The sequence below is a fragment of the Cryptomeria japonica genome, chromosome 6 (assembly GCF_030272615.1).
Source record: "Cryptomeria japonica chromosome 6, Sugi_1.0, whole genome shotgun sequence".
Taxonomy (NCBI): Eukaryota; Viridiplantae; Streptophyta; class Pinopsida; order Cupressales; family Cupressaceae; genus Cryptomeria; species Cryptomeria japonica.
In genome coordinates, this window is record NC_081410.1 from 196959303 (window position 1) to 196981297 (window position 21995).

At 36.7% G+C, this 21995-nt stretch overlaps 1 protein-coding gene across 4 annotated transcripts in view; it reads left to right on the top strand.

Moving 5' to 3' along the window:
- LOC131063486 (DNA mismatch repair protein MSH4) overlaps window positions 1–21995 on the top strand; it is a 223565-nt gene that overhangs the window by 16261 nt on the left and 185309 nt on the right. For all 4 annotated transcript variants that reach the window (XM_057997313.2, XM_057997312.2, XM_057997315.2 and 1 more), the window contains exon 5: window positions 15168–15213. In XM_057997313.2, the coding sequence (XP_057853296.2) occupies window positions 15168–15213 (46 nt within the window). The remainder of the gene's footprint in view (window positions 1–15167; window positions 15214–21995) is intronic.

The window sequence follows — 21995 nt, forward strand, 5'->3', positions numbered from 1 at the left end:
CATAAAAGATTTATAAAGTATAACTATAGAATAAGGATAATAGATTTTATATGATAATGATGTTAACAAGATTTATAATAGCTTGATATACAAACATATATACTTGAAATAATATCAATAAGATTATATATATAAAGAATGAATTGCAAATATCATGTATATGATTATAAATAAATTACTTTGATTATTTATATGTGTGTATGTCTTATCTTGTAATCAATCAAAGGAATGAATGGAGGAAGTAAGTTAGGGAATTGTAGTTTACGGGTTCTCCCAAGCTAAGTAGGCCACCCCGAGGGATAGAATTGTCATAGTGGGGCGTTCCTGCCTCTTGAGGGCCAAGAGGTGAGTTGTCATAGTGGGACGCTGTGCGCTCTTGGGCTTAGTTGGGTTAAGCAGTTTACATGCACTCTCTCGAGGCTTCTCTACCAAACTAAACTATGATTGGTTATAGGTAGAAAGACATGTTTATCATTCTTTGTAATATATATGCTATTAATCCATGCATTTATTTGTCAATTCATAAGTTTATTGAATGACTAGATTAAGTCACTCTCATAATTTGAAAAAATGATAAACTATATTGTGGAATAACTAATTTAGGACAAAATTCAGGTAATCCCTATTGGGGATATTACATTTAGTTGGAAGAAGATTTTATTTAATAAACTTTGATAATTGACTTTTGACAAAGATATGAGCTGCAACATCCATTTTGTTTTAGGACATGCATTGGCATCACGATCACTTGTATCATGTAAAAAACATAAATTATTTGCACTATTGTTGGGAGGAGACTCCAATGCATGTCTGTTAGAAGTGGTAGATAATCTGTCTTTTCATCCCATTTGAAGGGCTGAAATTTCTGCCTAGAGCACCTTGATATGGTTGTGCTAGAGAATTCTATGGAAATTGATGTTTCCTGATCACTAACAACCTATTGCAATAATAGATATTTTGAACTTTGGATTTTTCTTGGAGGTAATCATGTCATCCTCTAGCTTGACTATTTGTTCTTGAGCCTTTTCAAGTTTATCAATTTCATAGGTTTTGATCATGAATGCAATCTTTGAAGGACATGCATTAGTGAAACAAATAAGGTGAGTATCTGAAGAAGGTTTTAGAATCTGGCCGATTCTCTTGATGAGGCGGTTAAATCAAGCAATGAATTCTCACATTAGCTCATAATGATCCTTCTTTGAATTAGATAGTTTTGCAAACAAAATGTGCCCGTCTTTTGGTATTTTGAAGCAAGTTAGAAACTTCTCACTCGTGAGAGCTCAACTTGTGATGCAACCTGAAGCAAGATGATGGAACTGTTTGTTGCTCCTCTTACAAAGGTCTCAACAAAATGTTGAACCACTACATCTTCATTAGAAACTCTTGAAATATTGCAAGTGGTGATGAATTCTGAAATATATTCATCTAGGTGTTGAGTAGCAGCCGATTGGAACTTGGGGATTCCCTTTTTGGAATCTTGACAAAAAGCATGATGAACTTCAAATGCAAGTAGACTACTTTTAGTTCCCCTTGGAAAAGGATGAAGTGGGAATCCATTGTCGTTTTTGTTCTTGTGATCTCAAGGTGAAATCACCATATTCAGCTAGGAGAGTTTTCGTCTCTGAAACTAGCATTCCAAGAGGTTTTTTATCATCAAGAAATATGAAGAACTGACATTCTTGCTCAGAGAAAATGAAAATGAAAAATAACCAATAACCCCTCTTCTCAATACCAACCTCATTTTTTAACCTTTTCAGAGCTATTTTAGGAGAAACACTTTTTGCTTTTTTGTTAAAGCGCTTTTTTGCTTTTATGCTGTTTTTTAAAAGTATATTTTTTTGTTGCTTTTTAGATTTTTTTTTTCTCTCAATAAAAATATGTAAAGTGCCCTTATGACCACTGTTCATCACCATGAACCTAGCGACACTTTATTTGCATTCTTAAAACACCTATTTTTTAAATAATTAAGTGTAAGTTGTTAATCAAAGTATGGAAAAGTAATTTTTTGACAACTTAATTATTTAAATTATTTTTCCTTTTCCAATACCAATTATTTTATGGGAATACTTTAGAAAATAAGCTAATTGCTAAACAATTTCTCATGTGTGAGAAGGGGACATTACAATATCTTCGAAACATGTATCAATAGGATTCAAATTCAAACACCTGAATGTAAGTGAAAGTCAGGAATAGGATGTACTAATCAGCCCAATTTGATATGACAACTCTAGCCCTTGATAAGATATTAACATGCACGTGATTTTCCATCCCCCTACATAATGCATGAGGAAAGCATCATTTAACCTTTTGTAGTTGCCATTTGTAGTTCTTGAGGGATTTTGTATACTCCAAGTACAAAAGGTGTCATAAAAAACACATCAATAGGATCTTTGTATGAGTTCCGATAATAAAATCCATCTCAATATAGCTCAATCTATCCCTTTGAATGAGAAATAGTCTCTCCAATCAGCTAGGTGCTATCTCTCAAGGATGAAACTGGCACAAGCTAGGAAGCTCTCAACTTTGAAGCACAAGTCTGGCACAAATTTGGCAGCACTTCATTACAAAATATTCATGGATACCAAAACAAGAGCCTAGCACTCTTATTTATAACCTCGGTGTCTCCAAATTCAAATTCACATTCCCTGCAAATGGATGTCAAACCCAAATGCACACTAAATTCACCTTAATTTGAAATTTGCATTTCGTTTCCCCCTTTTCCAAGTCAACCTTCACATCAAAGCAAATATACATTATAAAAATGACAATAAAATAATAATGTGGCATCCAAGGTAGTTAAGTGAAATATATTATAAAATTAAGTTATTTCCCACAAGGCGTCCGTCTTGCCTTATTAATATTTCACTTTATAAAATATTTTCCCTCAACAATAAATCACCCAACGTTATGACATAAAATAGTACTTTATCACCTCAAGTCGTCCCCTTAGGTCATAACTAGAAATACATAAGTCATATGCCTAGGCCAAGGGGGCATTAAAAAATATTAAAAATACTTTTCCCATGTGTTGAACAACTGCCATAGTGAACTAAAGGCCAAAAGTATTGAAAACTGCACTGTCAGAAATAGCCTCTGAACTTGACCACTAAAACCTTCCAAAAATAACACTTACTAAAAATAGCATACTACTAAAAATAGTAAGTGTGTCCAAATGCATTTTTATTTTAACCACATTCTAAGCATCCATCACAACCTACTAAAAATAGCAAGTCCAAAAAAGTCTTCAGATTCATTTGCGTGTCACACTATCGCAAAGCTCTTTGAAAACCCATAAAAATGAGCTGTCCTTGCCCCCCTTACTAAAAATAGTAAGTTTATCAAACTCCATTGATTGCTACGCATGTACCATCATTGCGAAGCTTTTTGAAAATCTAGAAGGAATCCAGAATCAAAATTATAAAACTCCAACATACAAGCTGCCAAAATTGCGAAAACATCCTCTTAGAAAATAGGAAACCCAAATTTTGCCTCTGACTGACCAACGGGTCTCGAGATTGGCCAATAGTCCCCAAAACAAACTAGAGCGGAAAGGGGACATTACAAACTCAGAATAAAATACCAAGTATTCTATCCTGTCTTGAACATGGAAACCTCAAATGCTAAGTTTTGTGATCAAACAAGGCAACCCTAAGGTTTACAATGCAAACGATCGACTTTATGTTGGATAGACTTAGTGAATTGATGTGATATTGCTGGTTAACACAAAGGAACTTACACTTAGTTGAAACATAAAATACTTAACTAATTTGAAAAATAAAAGTCAAAAGGTGAAGGATTTAAAGAATCTAATCTAAAATTCTAACAATGTAAGAAACGATTGCTGACTTAACCAAGCTTTGTTTCGTCATGAGGAAACAACTACACAAAGATGGTGCAATTTCCTAAGGGTATGCAAATGATTTTCATATCACTTATGCACATCAACACCATGAACAATGAGCATAGAACAATTGAAATTAAGCTTTCAATTGAGCTCAGACTAACCATGCACTGCAATTTGCAATCAACAAACCACAAATGGTATGAAAATATAGGCTTCACTATTAATCAACAATAAGATCTTCCATTCAACTAGTCAACTCTATGTAAACAAATCTAAAACTTGAGAAGTAGAAACTATGCAACATGTTGGAACTCATACAAAGATCCACCATATCTTCAATGAAAATCATATGTTTATTCCAACATAGCCTTGACAACAATTCATAGTCTCCTCCTCCTACTATAATCTAAATCTATTCTTCTAACTATCAACTATTAACATGTACAAATGAGAAGGCAAAACCTTATATAGAGCTCCCAATCACAAATGAAGGGCCTAGATCGATTCTAAATCAATGGCCAAGATAATTCAAAGCAAACCGTAATTGGGGTAGTGTTGACGTGTATTTTGTACACAGCCAAACACAGAATAAAATACCCAAATGGTACCTTATCCTCTCTTGAGTAAAGCCTCTGAATGCTGAAGATATCGCGAAAAGGATCAATTAGGGTGACTTCAAGGTTCTTCGTTGTAGGATCTCTACGTGTGGATAAGCACCAGTGGTCGTTGTGAATGCTGTTTCTTCAAGGGGCCTTATGTATTTCCAATCTGCAGGAACAAGATTTTCCTAAAAGCTAACAGGTTCTCAAAAAATAGTAAAAGATAAGGGTTTCGAGGGATGGATACTAATCTAATCCTAAGAATGACTCAATGTAGGCTAGACTTGGTAAGATTCTACCAATTTCAGTATTGCCAAGGAATTACAACTCTACTGGAATTGATGCGATCTTCTAAGGTGATTAGTGATTTTCAAATCATCAAGAATTATAGATACTACCATAAAGATACATATCAATAGTTCAATAATGATTGAAGGCTCAAGCAATCTCAATATTTCCAGTTGACCACACAAGGCGTCCTTACAATCAGTAAGAAGCTAGTGGTTTGGAATGCGAATCTCACCAAAGATCAAGCACAACACTTAGTCCTTCAAACTTAAATACTACTTCAACTGAGAATGATTCAAGAAGATAAACAACCATGAAGATAGCCACAAGAATTGCAATAAAACACCATAACTTCAATATTTTATTGATCTCAAAGCCAAATGGACAACAATTGTTCAAAATTCTTTCTTCACTACTCAATCTTGCTACAAAATAACTTTCTTCTCTCCAAAGCTCTAACTATTATCTATCTCTCTAATATCTAATGACAAAATGAAAATGAGTGAGGGTATATATAGCATCCTCAATTACAATGAACGACCCAGATCAAAAGAAGATCAACGGCTGAGATTCTGACACCTAAACCCTAATTAGGGTTCGTTACAAAAAGTTTCCTTTTTAGATGAACATTATTAAATGCATAGCCAAATATTTAATTGGCACAAAAGTCAAGGAAACATAGACCAATGATAATTAAGATGCCACATCATCCTATAACAACCTCTCTTCTAGAACCTTGTTCCCTTTCCAATGCTCTTTCTTAGCATATGCAACGAATCTGGACACAATTCCTTCAATCTCAGCAATAGGAATCTCAGGAAGGTTCTTCATTCGTTCTTCCAAGTGAATGACCTGGTCAAAGGCACTGAGAAGAGCCGCTTCCCATCCAGGTTCGAGTTCTTTGATCTTCTCAATCAGGAGCATAGTAGTGAACATTAGATCCCGTTGCTCATCTGTGATGACATTCTCATCTTTGCAAAAGATGACTTTGACTCTCTCTTCCACCTCTCGGAGGTCCACATCCGTCTCAACTTCGATCCGCCTGCCAAGAATGGTACACAACACCTCAAACACCTTATCCTGAATTGGATGGATGACGCCTTCAACTTGACTGCATTTGGTGTTGATGTCTTCGAAAAGAACCTCTTTCATCTGGAGTAGAGTTGACCACTGAAGTAGGTTATGAGTTCCTCCATCCATTATCTTTTCTTGTGCTAGGATCTTCCTTGGTGTTTTCCTGATTACTTGTAGAACGGGAATGATAACATCTCTAGTGTGAGCGAAAGCGGCTCCAGTTATCATTAGATTGTGGACAATCTCAAGGACCTGGATAGCTTGGTGGATTGTCTTCATCATTCTTGTTGTAAATTCAACAGCTACCGTGTGGGATTTGTCAATCCAAGAGCTCATAACCTGAACCAAACTCTTGACTCTTTTTGCCTCGCCAACTGATTCAAGGGGAAGTGCTTGCATAGGAGATACAGCTAGATCTTGACGTCTCAAGGGCTGATTGAGATGACTAAAGTAGCCTCTCCAAGCATCTCTCTCTCTCTCAAGCTTCTTATTCTTTTCCATTTCTTCCTTAAGTTTGCCCTTAAGTGCTTCAAATGAATCGGTTGCCTCATCCATTGCCTGTTCAGTAGTGAGTGGACCAAGCTCAAATGTTTCTACATCATACTCATCTGCAAGAATTTCACCTTCATACTTGTCCACTACTGGTGTAGCTATCTGCAATTTCCTGGATCCTATCTCATCCCTTATCACTTTGGACATCTTCGTGGCCTTCCTCTTCTCCGTTACTTCTTGAGAATTTCCTATAAGGCTCTCTAAGTCAATTACATCTTCTTCTTCTTCAATCACAATCACCCTTGTCAGTCTCTCCTTCAACCAATCTGGAATGGCGGATCTTGTCTCTCTCACTTGTATTTCTTTAGGCAGTGGTTCATCTTCTCGGAGAGGAGATGTCGCCTCATCATCATTCTTATCTTCATGTAACTCATTAATTTGGGGAGATTGACTTGATGAATGTGGAGGTGTTTGTCCTTTCTCTGGCCTATCATTTTGCACCATGGATTTCATAGATTCATCAACCTCAGGTATTATCTTCTCTTGACCTTCAGCTTGACTTGCCTTCTTTCCATGTCGAGAAGATGTGCTCGATGGACGATCTCGATTGGCCTCTTGCTTTTTCTTGGAAGATTCTCTTTTCTCAGGTCTTTCTTTCCTCTCTGCGCCTCTAGGATGAGAAGTGTTCTCACTCACGCTAGCTTCTCCTTCATCTAGTCTAGCCTCCAAAGTGAAAGTCATTGAAACATTCTGTTCCCTCAACTTCTGATGCTGTACATCCACCCATCTGCGAGTACATGATAAAACAGGAGCCATCAAAGCTCTCAAGTCGAAAACCTCGGGCTCTTTCCAATCTATCTTTACTGCTTTGGCTTCTTTGTCATAAGATGACTGGAGATGTCTGCCATTGTCCTGAGCTTGATCGGCTACTCTGTAAACTTTGCATTTCCTGATGAAATCTAAAGGTAATCTGGAATGCATCTTTCTTTTCACTTCTAAATCACTTGAGAGATTCATCCAAAAGTCTTCTACCTGAAACTCATGTCCGTACTTCCTAGCAACTGTTTCCTCCATATAACCATAAGGATCAAAATTCTCCCGCAGGGCAAAGAAGGTGAATGAATACAAGACTAATTCCTTCTCTGCATCCTCCGAAGCTTGAGTATTAGGACATACCTCAATTGAATTCCCCAATATGATAGGCACGGGAACTCCATTTCCATGCTTGTGTCTGGATACCTTTGCACAAGCTACCAACTACCTGGTTACCTCAAGTAGCACTATCCTTTCTGTCGGATACCTCGGCAACATGTAGGGAGGTGAAGGACACCCCTGAACTCTGATATATGTAAACTTTGGAAACTGGATGAACCATGCACCATACTTCTTCACAAGCTCTTGTGCATCCAGAGATAGTCGATTGTGAATCCCGCCTTGCAATATCCTAGTGATGTTCATCGTGAAGGTATCATTGACTAACTTGTAGTCACTTCTAGGTGGATGATGCAAATGAACATAAGAGTCACAAACTCTCACTTCTCTGGGTCCTCTTCCAATCACTCCTCTATGAGGTAGCCCTGCATACTCGAAACTCCTGATCAAGGCATATATGACATATGAGCTCATATGGAATGATTTGGTAGGTCTTAGTCTTCTCAACTGCACATCCAGACTATGGCTAATAATTCTGGCCCAATGAATCGTTCTTTTTCCTTGGACAATCACTTGAATGAAGAAGAACATCCATTTCTCGAAGTAGAAGGCTTGAGGAGCCCCTGTAACTCGATTGAGCAAAGTTATCAAATCTCTGTATTCCTCCTGGAAATCAATCCTATGCGGTGTGTTGGGAATCTTGTTCAGGCAAGGACAACTTTTGAGCAACCAATTCTTGTTGATGAGATTCAGGCAAGTATCGGGATCATCTTCATACATTGACCTGGCTCCTTCTAGGCTTTTGTAAATCATATCTTTATGCTCTGGAAGATGAAGAGCTTCGCTTATAGCCTCTTCTGAAAGGTAAGCTAAAGTGTTTCCTTCCTTGGATACGGTCGATCTTGATTGTGAGTCATAATGGCGGGCACACTCGATCATCAGCTCATGACACTGGACCGCTGGAGGGAAACCTGCCGCCTTGATGATGCCACTTTCAATAATCTTCTTCGCCATAGGTGATGGCTTGCCAATGTAGGGGACCTCTTGAAACTTCTTCACACTGAAGTTTCCCAAGTTGGTATCTCCGATGTTACTCCATTTGGACACAATCCTGGTCTCCAATTCGTCGTTCCTCTAATCTTCCTTCATGAGAGCCGGGTGACTAGTAGATGCTCCCGCCTTTGGAGTCGCCATCTTGACACCTACACAACATTTCACAATTAGTAGCATATCTTGAAGCGTAGAAATATAGAGTAAAAAAGAAGATTTAAGATTTTAATTAGGAAACTTCATGATAAATCTTGAGTTATCATTTCCTAATTAACTATGCAATACTTAGATTTTTCAAAACAAATGTTCAAAATTCAAATCTTCAACAATGGTGTTAAGATGATTTCGCCATACCTCCTCCTGAGTATTAAACTCTAAGAAATGATGCAAAAATAGACTTCGCTTTGCAAAATGTAGATCAAAGTTCTCTTGAATGAATGGCGCCTCCTTTAGCTTGGGAAAGAATAAAACTCCACTTCCTTCTAGCCTTCAACACTTGAAAGAAAATCGCTCCAAGCAAACCAGATTTCGCACCTCCAATTAGCTCTCCAAATTCTCACTTAAGGCAATGATTGAATGATTTGAAATGTGAAAAAGCACCTCCAATATATAGAGCGCTCTCCCCTTTGCTCCCTCTAGGCCGACTTGGCAAAATGGGGGCTAAAAATAAATAAAATTCCAAAAAAGGGGGGCCGACTTGGCAAAATAAATGAAAATAGTGCCTTGAGCGCTTTATATTTAATTTTAATTTAATAAAAATTAATTTTAAATGCCTTCAAAATAAAAGTTCGATTTTCTAAGGCTTAAAATCAATTTATTAAATGCCAAAATGTCTTTTATTTAATGCCAATTCAATTTTAATTTTCCAAATGCCTCAAAATTAGCAATTTTGGCGATCTAATGCAATTTGGAGAATATTAATTTTTAAAACAAGGCTTAATGAGATTTCATGAGGATTTCGCCTTGGACCCTCTCTGAGGGTCAGGAGCGATTTTTGAATTTTAGCCTTGAATATTTCACATTTTGACTTGAAAATCTCCTGGAGGGTAAATTGATATCCAGTTAACGCGTTGCACTTCAAATTTGACATTTTTTATGAGGAAAAATAGGTGAAAATGTAAATTTCGCCCTGGACCCTCAGCAAGGGTCAGGAGCGATTTTTCATTTTTTAGCTAAAATCCACCTTGGCTTGTTTGTTAAACTCACAATGTCACTTCCAAAATCCATTTCCTTGCACTATAAAGTTAATTCATCAATAATTTTGAAGGAAATAATGTCCTTTAAGGCAATTTCGCTCTGGACCTTCACTGAGGGTCAGGAGCGATTTTTCATTTTTTTGCTCAAATTTAGCATTTTTCAATGTCCAAAATCTCTTCAAGATATTTCAACTAGGCTTTCCCACAGACTTCCAAACTTTGCTCCGTCCAATTTGAGAGAAAAAGTGCAAGTTTGATGTTTTTTGCCCTGGACCCTTAGCAAGGGTCAGGAGCGATTTTTGCAAACTGGGCTTGATTCTTCGTCATTTTTCATTAAAACTTTATTCATCATTTGGCAATGTCCTTCCTTAATCCACTCCACCCAAATTCGCTTTATTGTTGCAAGGTAAAATGAGGATTTTCAACAATATTGCTCTGGGCCCTCTCTGAGGGTCAGGAGCGATTTTTCGCTATGGGCCCTCTCTGAGGGTCAGGAGCGATTTTTTGGTTTTAGACACACTTCTCCATCCTTTGGACTCCAAATTGCTTCTAAGGGATAAAACATCATTCCTTCTTCCTATCCACACTGGATTTTGCCTCAATTGCTCAAACAAAGGAGAGAATCCTGGAAAATCGCTATGGGCCCTCTTTGAGGGTTAGGAGCGATTTTTATAATTGCCTTCAAAATACTGACTTTCAACAATCTCCTTTCATTCCAAGGCATTTTAAACATTATTTCAAACCTATGTCTAGACTTGTCTCCCTCAAACTTGGATGAAAAGTTCCCATATTAGGTTTTTCGCTCTGGGCCCTCTCTGAGGGTCAGGAGTGATTTTCGCTATGGGCCCTCTCTGAGGGTCAAGAGCGATTTTTTGATTTTGGGTTGATTTCCTCTTTCGTTGATCATCCAAATTATATTCAATGGGTAGAACATGCCTTCCTTCATTCCTTCCAATCATAAAAATCACTTTGATCTTGCAAGAATAATGTATTTTTGAAAATCTCGCTATGGACCCTCTCTGAGGGTCAGGAGCGATTTTTGCTACCTGGACCAAAATGCTTCACTTTTCGTCTCGAAATTTCTTTGCCAAGGAAGATGTCACCTTGCGTCATGCTATGAATAAACTCTCATGTCCAAGAAAGGTCAAAAAAATGTGCACATGAAGAAAATCGCTCTGGACCCTCTCTGAGGGTCAGGAGCGATTTTACCTTTCCTGGGCAAAACTCCTTCAATTCATCATCTTCAATCAAGTCTGGATACTTTAACATGCTCACTTCATTCTCCCCCATGCCTTTGACATCTCAAATTGACCAAATAAAGGTAGAAATGACCTCTACAAGTTTTTTCGCTATGGGCCCTCTCTGAGGGTCAAGAGCGATTTTTCTGTTTTCAACAAGGTCCTTCATCATTTCAAGTCAAAACTTGTTCAGGTAGCTGGGGAAAGTCATTTATTTTCCATTCATGATCAAAACTTGGTTTCTTTCCGTTGCAAAATGAAGGAAATCAAAATCTCGCCCTGGGCCCTCTCTGAGGGTCAGGAGTGATTTTTCCCTCTTAGGCCAAAAATCATCACTTTTCCTGCTTTCAAAACTTCAATCGCCCTCAGCGACGTTCAATCATCCTTCCGAGAGACCTTGCACAAAACACATTAGAAAAGTCAGTGACAAATATGACTTAAACAACATTTTCGCCCTGGGCCCTCTCTAAGGGTCAGGAGCGATTTTACCTCTTTAGGCCAAATTGCTCAAAATTTAAGTCTCAAATCACTTCATAAGGCAAAGTTAGGTCATTTTCAAGGCCAGGAACCAGTTAGCAAGTCCATCAAAAATAAGAAATTGCACTTAGGATAAAATTAGCCCTGGGCCCTCTCTGAGGGTCAGGAGCGATTTCTCTGTTTCAGGCATCATCTCACTTCAAAAATGGATCAAAACTTACCCAGGCAAGAACACACAATTTCTCCTTCAAAAATGCTAACACCTAGTCAAAATTGGATTTCACCCTAAAAACCCTGATTAGATCTGACCTAAGACCTATTTGACTTCCCTGAAAGGCTTACCTTATTTCAATTGTCTCAATTCTTTGGGAAGACACTTAACAACTTTTCAAAATTTGACTAGACTCAGCCTGAATAACATCAAAAGAAACCCCTAAGGTTTAGCCCGAGCCCAGACAGACCACTCACTCACTCAAAACCCTAAAAGCGGAGAGAAGAACAAGCAAAACAAAAGCGAAAAAGAGGGTGTCCCCATTCTAATGGGACGATGTGTGAAATGGTCACAACAGGTAGTTACAACAACCACCACTTACATTAAATGCTATCCAATGAGAAAATTACATTGCTTTGGGTACATATCCCTTTTAAATGTGGATGGATTAGAAAATAGTTGTTACATTGAACTTGGACACCTTGACATGGAATAACCTGATTGGTTGATGATGATCAGGCGCCACCTCAGCACAGATATCTTGTGATACTCAACTTCTTCCTTCCTTTTGACAAATTGTGATGGTTAATGTTCCCATATTGCATCATCTTGATCAAGTTTCTAACTTGATTAACTCTTCTGAAACTATCTTTCCTCCTTTATCATTCTTGTGTTTCATTCTCATGTTTGGGAATCTACCTTGTGATGTCCCTATTTCACCTTTCAATTCTAATCCTTGGAATCTTTGAAACTCCTCTCAGTAGAATTTTGTTGACTTTGATTTTCTTGATGTAGTTCTTGACTTCATGTTGCAATGGTCTTATGCTTGTGCATCTTGACGTCTCCTTGCATTAATTCTCTTGTTCTTGTAGTATATTCCATGTGGTTTTCCTCCTTTGCATTATTGAGTTCCTTCCTTTGATCTTGGATTTCCTTGAAATCCAAGGTCGATGTAGAGTCTTTGTCATCATTTTGGATCCCTTCTTGAGTATGAATGTTGTCTATCCTTCGCATTGTGTAATCATCCCTCCATCTGCTTCCCTGAACTTGAACTAGTCTTCCAACAAGTTGTGATGTCCTTCTTCTTGTCTTCATTTGCGTGTTTGAGTTCCTTCAGCCTTTGGATTGTTGTGAAATCCTTAGATGTCTTGGTCATGTTCCTTCCTTGTGTTGATAAAGCATGCATCCTCCTCCTTTGTGATGTTCCCGACTTTGTCTTCATCATGAAATGTGGATCTTGTCTTTCTTGGTGTAATTCAATCCTTCATCCTAGAGCAATCCTAGAAAAGCTCCTTCTTCATCATCCGTGTGGATTCCTTAATATTGATTCTCCTTGCATTGTTGTCTTCCAAGTTTCTTCACCCATTTCCCCTTGAACTTGAAACATCTTGATCTTCCTCTTGGTTTGTCATGTTGTAGAGCTCCTCATTGCTCACCATTATCTTCCTTAAAATCATTCCTGAAAAAGGAGAAAACCTTGTATCAAGATTGTGAATAGAACCTCGTGTTAATTTTAGAATTCCTTAAGCGAAATACAATTTAAAATACACCCAGATCACAAGAAAATGAAACTTTAAAACTTTTCCCTTTTAAAATACACTCAGATCACAATAAAGGACAATGAGACGAAGCAAACTAGATGAGAGCTAGAACATGTTTGCACATAAGACCACTTAGGATAACGACTTTAGCTTGAAACTGGATGCAATATGATTTTTTTTGTATTGGAACAATAGGGCATGAGGTGAAATCAGTGGCTCAAGGGTTGGAAGGTGAAAGATCAGCCTCTATGCCAACATAGGTTACAAGATCTTCAAAGGTTATTTCTGAGTTAAGGAGGCAATTGGTAGTTTTGTAGACTTTGAGAAATTTTTTTGCAAAGCTACATGTGCATTGGCATTGTTGTAAGCTTGAATTTGGTAGCAACTTCACCATACTTGTATTCTATGGATCGTTTGTTCACATAGCTGACTGTCAATGAGAGGTTTGTTATGAAGTGAGATTTCCTTCACTTGTAGAGAGGGCATCAAGTGCATGATGAAGAGAAATGGGTGGAGGAAATTGTTGAAAATGTGCTAGATTCCCATATTTCAAGGGAGCATTGGGGAGTGTTCTAGTGACGGTTATTGTTTATACCTGTCTTTTTTGTTAGCTGAATTGGTCTGTTCTTCACTGTTGTCTATGATGGTATGTAGTCAATTTTTTGAGTTGGTGTATGTTAGTGGGTATGTTGTTACAACATGTTTATGTAGGAAGTTTATTCTCAAGGGCTGGAGGCCGCTATATAACCCCTACTATCGAAACTAAAAGAACACTAAATTACAGTTACTGGCTGGTGTATATTAATCTTACAATGAATACAACAAATCAAATTATTTGTCTACAAAATTCTTCCTACTGGTTCTGCTACAAAATCACTCCAATTCTTTAACATTACACTGCTTTTTTATTTTTATATTTATTGGCACTTAATTATTTCCATGTCATCATAAATTTATATTATTCGTATGAAAACTTCAACAAAATGGCATATCATCTGTCTACAAAATTTCATTATTGGTGGTGCTTGGCTTTTCCTTGAGTTGTTGAACATTACGGGCCTTAGAACATGTTGAAGAGGTCCAAAAAGTCTTCTCTTTCCGAAGAGAAGTCTGCATGGATGAGTGTATGGTTTTTAAGAGCCAAATTGTTCATTTTCTTGACAGTTGATATTTGCTTAGTTGATTAAAATTTATTTTCACCACTATTGATAATTTAACCCACAACTTTTGATAGTTCGATACCTATATTTAGTGTGAAGTTCATATTTTTCCTTAGGTTGGTTGGCCTCTAGATTCATCTTTTCCCTCAAACATACATTGGATTGGAAAAAAGAGGGAGCAATTATATATTTTTATTAATGAGAAATGAAGTTCTTGGCTGGATTTAAATTTCAAACCAAAATATCTTTTCTAAATCATGTGTACTTGGCAATCTAGAAAGGAATTTGTTAAAGTCTTTTACAAACTAACTATACAAATTTCTGTTTTTTCTAATGACATGATCGTTAAAAAAATCTTTTAAACAGGATAAAAGGATCTCATTGAATTTTACTGCGTTGTAGTCATCTATTATCTTAAGCATTAAATGGGACATGTTTATCTATATTTTACTGCAAGATTCTTGGATAACTGATGATTAATCATGTAAGCATTATTAAGTTTCATTAGCATATTATTCTTATGCCCTAAAGGCTGCTAGTTCCTTGCACTTCATTCTATAGATTTGTGAGAATAAACTAATCGCTGTGTAAAATATTATTTTTAACTTTTCTCTTGGAACTATTATAAGAAAACATTAACTTTCTGTGTTGTTGAATTTGAGGACTATTTGGATCAATAGATCTAGAATAAGATTTAATACCACATTTGAGTTTTAACTCTTCTCAAAAAGATAGATTTGGATTTAGATGAATAGAATATAAATTGTTCACAAGAAGTCAAACTCACAGTGGTTTTTTCCACTATTCTGACATAATGTGATATATTCTGTTCTAAATGTGGCCAGGGTGGAATCTGAAAAAGGCATTTCTATAACAAACCACTCAGTATTGGTAGGTTGTTTCTATTTGGAAGCCAATTTTTATTTTTTGGGTTTTGCTTCTCTGTAGGTAGTATTTTCTATTTAGTTATTCTATCATATTTTCCTTGTCTCTAACATGGATTGGTGAGTTTATCTTTTTAATTTTTTGACGAAGCATATTATTTGTATTAAGTATAATAGAGATCAAACAAATTGAAAAACACCAGTTTTACATTTATATGAAAAGAGTTGAGTACAAAAACTAAAAGCCCTCCAAAGGGGAGATAACACAATGACAGTACAAAAAGTAACTGAAGACAAATATCAGATGGGATTAGGACTTTTTTAATACTGCAGCAAAAAAAAGAAGTGAAGAGTTTGATATTTCCAAAGGTTGAAGGTTGAAGAACATAGTTCTACTAATAGCTGATTCATGAAGACAACACTGTAGACCAGCTTGCTGTTGTTGGGGTAAAAAAAAGAACTGCTATCAGTATTCCAAATCCCACCAACATATCCCCTACTCTGGTTGTCTATGGTAGAATTCTATTGATTTACTGAATCAGCAACTTTGTTGAGTGGAAAATTCTGGGTGTTGGGCTTTTTTGTGGATCTACTGAAGCTGCTCCTGAACAGCAAGATTATCCCTTTCCGTCTTTTCTGAAAGCAATTTTTTTTAGGTTCGATTGAGTTGAAGATAGTTGAAGAGGGATTTGCCAAGTCTTATCCTTGCATATGCAGGTAGTTGATAACTGCAAATTGATATTGTTTGATTACCGTAAGTTTTGTTGAAGGACGTGGCTATGTTCTTGCTTGAAATACTGCTTTTTGTTCTGAATTTCTGTAATTTTCAGGAGCTCATTAAGGTGTCATTTATGTTGGCAAGGGCTAAGTGGATGGTAGTTCATGAAAGGAGAGCCTAACAGATGGATGGATCTCCTCTTTGTTTTCTGTATCGGCCCTGCTGTACAGAAGAACTTGGATTGACATGATTAAGAGAATTACCACACAGATTAGAAGTAGAGCCATTTTTTTGTGGAATAGGGTGGAATAGTGTTGGAACAGGCTCAAAATTAGTTGGAGGGTACCAAGAAACAAGAATAAATTGTCCATTCCGAGAAACCAATTCAGCATTATGGCTGATTTTGAGAGGGTTGTCTATTAAAGAACTAATTCTATTTTAGATTGGTATAAAAGCAGATTGATCACAAGCATGGGACTTACCCTTACTATTCAATGATTCACTGTTGGTGTCTGATTCATGGCCAGAAATTTGACAGCTAGGGACCTCTTTACTTTTGTATTCCTCATCTAATATAATATGACTGATAATTAGCAGCAAATATGAGATGAGCTTTATTTGTGTTCATCTTTCCCTGTGATATTAGAGTCTTCCTCTTCTGAAATAAGTTTGTAGTTCTTTCTTTTGTGCTGAAAAACTCGTGCCATTATAGAATGGGAGGATATTATTCATAGCTTTAGTCATCACCTAATTCTTGAACGGTGAGTTTATCTTTTAATATAATTTGGTTAAACTTGACTACAGGATTGGTATTAAAATAAATGACATAATCATAAAACATTCATGTCATTTATTTCCAATTGTACTAAAGGACTGTTCTTCCTTAGTAACATTCCATATTAAAAAAATAGAATGAAAAGTACAATAGAACTAGAAATTTAAGATTCTTGCATTACTTGGTCAATGAATGATCAAAGAGTGTACATGTTTGTATGATAGAGGGTTAATATGCTAGGACATGCAAACCCTTTTTTTACATCAGAGATTCAAGCAAAAAGATAACAGAATATTATATTTGGATAAGTTTTAATTACTATAAATTAGTAATTTTTATCTTAAACACCATCCATTTAATGATTAATTTGTTGAACACGGATTGCTTTGGTTCATCCACAATGATGTGTGCAACCCTGTGGTCCTAGGCAAAACTAAGTCACTTAGCACCAACATAGTACTAAAGTGCATAGCTTGAGCACTCACTTGAGGCATAGAGAGAGTATTAAGATCCATTGGGGTTGCTTGGAGTAAAGAGCATTAAGGCCTAGTCTATGTTAATGCATGCAAAAGTAGCTCCATTATACATAAAGAAAATGAGGTACTGCCATTCAATCACACATATGCATAACATAGAGCTAGTCAAAGACTTTGTATTATTCATGGTTCTATATATTAAGTTCAGACAATTTACTATAATAATTGTGCACAAACTCTATCCTAGGTTTCAAATTCACTACTGTTGATACTTATACAGTGAATTAATCCATCTCTTATGAGGGCTGGGTTACATACATGGATCTGGTTAGAGGCTGGTCAAGTTTTGTCCCTTTGGTTTGGCCTTGTGCTTCATGAAAATTGAGTGTTGTATGCAACCTAGAATGTTTGATTAGTTGCTTTTATTGGTGTGGCTTTCCATGTGTTTGCCTCTTGCATCCTCTAACCCTTGGTATCTAATTTGTCTTCCACCTCTTGCATAATGCAACCTGGTCAATCTTCTATGCTAGTAGATTCAGATTTGGGTCCATACGGCTCTTGTACATATCCTTAAAACTTGTTAGAATTGGGGCCAACATTACCCCATACTATTTTTTGTTTGACCCTTAGACAAATGTTGTAATGGCACCATTCATTTTGTGACAAAAGTGTAAACAAAAACATATATGGCATCTTCTTCATAGGGCATATCCTCCATAGAGAAGCCAAAGGTGGTTTTGAAACAAAAATGGGCTCTCCCTAGATCTCAAGTGTGCACTGGTACACTAAAGTGTCAAAAAAAACATTCCAACACTCAAAAAGAGGCAAATACACCAAAAGTGTGTGCTCAAGCATTGGACAACTGAGCTTTGAACAAAGGCAAAAAGTGGTCAAACTGCCACCAAGGCATAATTTGCGTGGCCACAAAACACAAAACAATAATACAAGGGCATTTTCTCTTTAGAAGGGTGAGTTGGTGTTTTTATTCCTTACCTCTTTTCATTTTTCATTCCATGATTTCTATTTGTAAGAGTTGAAGCATGAATCTCGATAAGTTAAAAAAAGATTGAAGTATTGTTCATCATTGGAGGGCTTGTGTCATGTTGTTTCAGCAGATTTTCAAACATTGTATCTTCCATTGCCATCACTCTCAAAAGGATATTTGTAGGTTCTGTGAAATGTCCCCCACATTTTTTTTTTTAATTTTTACACACAAGGAATTCATCCATTAGCATTAGCATGATGAAATATTGAGAGCAATACATATTGGTTGTCGGACCAACCCTTCCACTTTTCAGTGGGATAAAGAAATGCTGGAAATTAACAACTACTTGGTGGTATAACCAGCCAAATACAAAACCAAGAAGACTGAAATAATCAAGACAATCACTCAACCACTTATTCAGCGGGGGGACTGAGAATAAAAAACTATCTACTCAACCACTTATTCAATGGGGGGACTGAGAATAAAAAACTATCTACTCAACCACTTATTTAGCGGGAGGACAGGAGTACAATGAAATAAAGATAGGTGGCGAAGCCAGCCTCATCCACTTATTCGGTGGGTGTTGAGAAACAATTCAGAATTAAGTCTGCTGTTAGTACTACTAATCAGCATTACAATACTTGACATGAATGGAAAATCAAGAGATATCACTGTCCAACAACTGCGAAAAATGTTCAATATATTTCACAAGTTTCAAGAGACTCTCTACCCAAGAAACAACCCCCAAACTCCAAAACTCTAAATCTGATATACTTCACCAGAAGACTGAAAAACACAGACCAGCAACATAAAAACATACTATAATGCTCATAACTCCTCCAAAACTCAACGGAAAGACTTGAAAATAAGTGCAATGAATTCTAGAGAGGAGGCATCCAAACCAAGACCAACAACTAGTTGCAAAATCTGATCAAACATTAATGCACGCCTTCCAAGACAACTTCAGCGTGGTACGGCCGGGGAAGAAGGGCGATTTGCAATATAAAATTCAAAACTTCAAATTATCCTCTGAAAACTAGTGTAAGGGATCGCCGAGGCCTAAGGAAAATAAAGAGAGAATACCTAGATGCAACAAAAATTTCCCTTTAGACTTCTGATAAAGAAACCACTTCAGCTCTACAAATCAACCTACAACCTGAAAACTCACCAACACCCCAAAACACATTAGAAAACATCAAATGTCACTACAACAATGAACTCCATCCGTTCTTCAGTGTAAAGAACAGTATCACAATCTCAACTAGTTGCTATCTTTCAAGCAAGAAGCCAAGAACTAGCTAGGAGGTATGCATTCCTCGAAGCAATCAATTGGAATTTCAGCAGCACTTCGTTGCAAATAATCATGGATACCAAAAACAAGAGCCCAACACTCTTATTTATAGCCTTTGAAACTCCATATTCAAAATCAAATTCCCTCCCAAATGGACGCCAAATCCAAGTGCACATTCATTTCTCTATAATTTGTAGTTTGGATTTCATTTCTCATTTCCCAAAATCGCCCATTACAAGGAAGTAAATATACTTTATAAAAAATTATCAATAAAGTGCATTATGGCGTCCCAAGTAAATAAGTGAATTATTTCATAAAATTAGCTTGTTTCTTCCTAAGGCGTCCATCTTGCCTTATTAATAATTCACTTATAAAATACTTTTCCTCAACCATGAATTCACCCAACATAAGCTCAGACATGCCAAAATAGCTCCAAAAATACTGGAAGACTTACTGCTCAAACTAACTTGCTAGAAATAGCCATTTGAACAGACTTGGTTGAAACCTTGCTAAAAATAGTACTTACTAAAAATAGCATACTGCTAAAAATAGTAAGTGTGTCCAAATGCATTTTAACCATATTTTGAGTAGCCGTCGCAACTTACTAAAAACAGTAAGTCCGTAAAAGTCTTCAGATTCATTCATTTGCATGTCACACCATCACAAAAATCTCTGAAAACCCAGAGAAATGAGTTGACCTCGCCCCCACTTAGTAAAAATACTAAGTTTACCAGACTCCACTGATTGCTATGCATGTACCATCATTGTGAAGCTTCCAGAAAACCTAGAAGGAATCTAGAATCAAAACTACAAAAATCTAACATGTAGGCCGCTAAATTGTAATAACCCACCATAATTAACTCAACAAAACTGACCATTCTTTTTTTTGTTTTTGTTTAATTTAATCATTATGTTTGATTCAATTGCATACTCTGAGCATCCATCCATTTGGATTAGGCATTCATCCATCCGGGATGAGCATTTAACCATACGGGTTAGGCATTTGTCCATACGGGACATAAGATTTCATCTATCCAATACAGGATAGGCTTCTACCCATATGGGGTAGGCATCTATCCAAATCGGGATAGGAGGTTCTCTGGCCAGAGACTTAGACTTATCAGGACCATTCGGGTCCTGAGCCACTCACTAAGTACTACACTCTTCTAACAAAAGTGCACTGAGGTCGCCATCCTTAGGAGTAATTAAACAACATAATACAAGCTTGAGTTCCGCCTCGGAATTTGGCTTAAAGCCTCGGGAAGTCAAGCGAATCCATACGGGATTCCTTCCGAGTATGCATTGAATTACTTTTTCCAATTTAATTATCTTATCTTTCAAATAGGATTCTTACTCAATCTTTCTTTTACCAAGTCTAGACCCCACCCACGAACGCTTGAGTACGAGGGACAACTCTGTCCCAAGACTGCCTACATACTCGCTTCGGCACGAGATCAAGGCGTAAAGTATGTAGTTCTGTTTTCTACTCTATGGTTTGATGTAAACTGATTAGTGGGTACGCAACCCTTTCTAGGGTCAATGTCCCAGACACTTTCTCTGCGGTTGCTACCCACGGTGGTAGCGCTTAAGCAAAGGCTCAAGATGGCCTATTGCTTGTGGCCTAAAACACTAGATCCTAAATTCTTATCATAAGTATCACCCATGACCAATTGTCAATCGACAACAATTTTCGAGATTAAATCAATTTCATAAAAGCATTTCACTCACCATCCCTATAGGGGTTTACTATAGTTTAACTCAGCGGATGAAAGATCGTTTTAGAGTTATCTTATTAAATAATCGATCCAAGCGGGATTACCCGCCCCTTGGATTTTAACTTCCAAGTGTCCCTTATTACTCCCCGACGATTTATAGGGACGATGCCACAGACGTTGTTGATGTAGCTTTATTAGGCGTTAAGTGCAGTAGTTCAACACGACGGCATTACCCGTAAGCGTGACCCAGAGGCACTGTATATACCGAACGCTACTTGGTTTTGGTCTTCCAACTTCCTTTATTTAATTTTTTTCTCTAACTTATGATAAACATCATGTTTGGAAAATAATTATGAATTGAACGCGTATATTTAGACATTGCAAAGCTCAATTAATTGAAATAACTACTTGATGAATGACATGGAATAAAAACCATAACTAGAATTATTTATTATTCAAAACTTGAATATAACTTGCATAATAAAGATAGCTAGGTAACTTGCATACTAACAATTAAATGTATAATTTGCATGAAGAAGGGAACACGAATAATTGAAATCAATGTAAAGACATTTGCATGAAGCGAAGGTAGGGTAAGTTGCATGCAAGAATATCGCTTATAAAACCACAAATCCCAACATAGAATTCAGCTTCAAGTCATTTAATTGCTAAGTGGATCTTAAGAGGATCTAAGTATCATTTAATATAACTTTGTTAAAACTAGTAATAAATCTAAAATTTACCTAAGTTTAAAAATTTTATTAACTAAAATTTATATTTATATATAAAAGAAGGAATTTAAATAAACTAACATTTTAAACATATATGA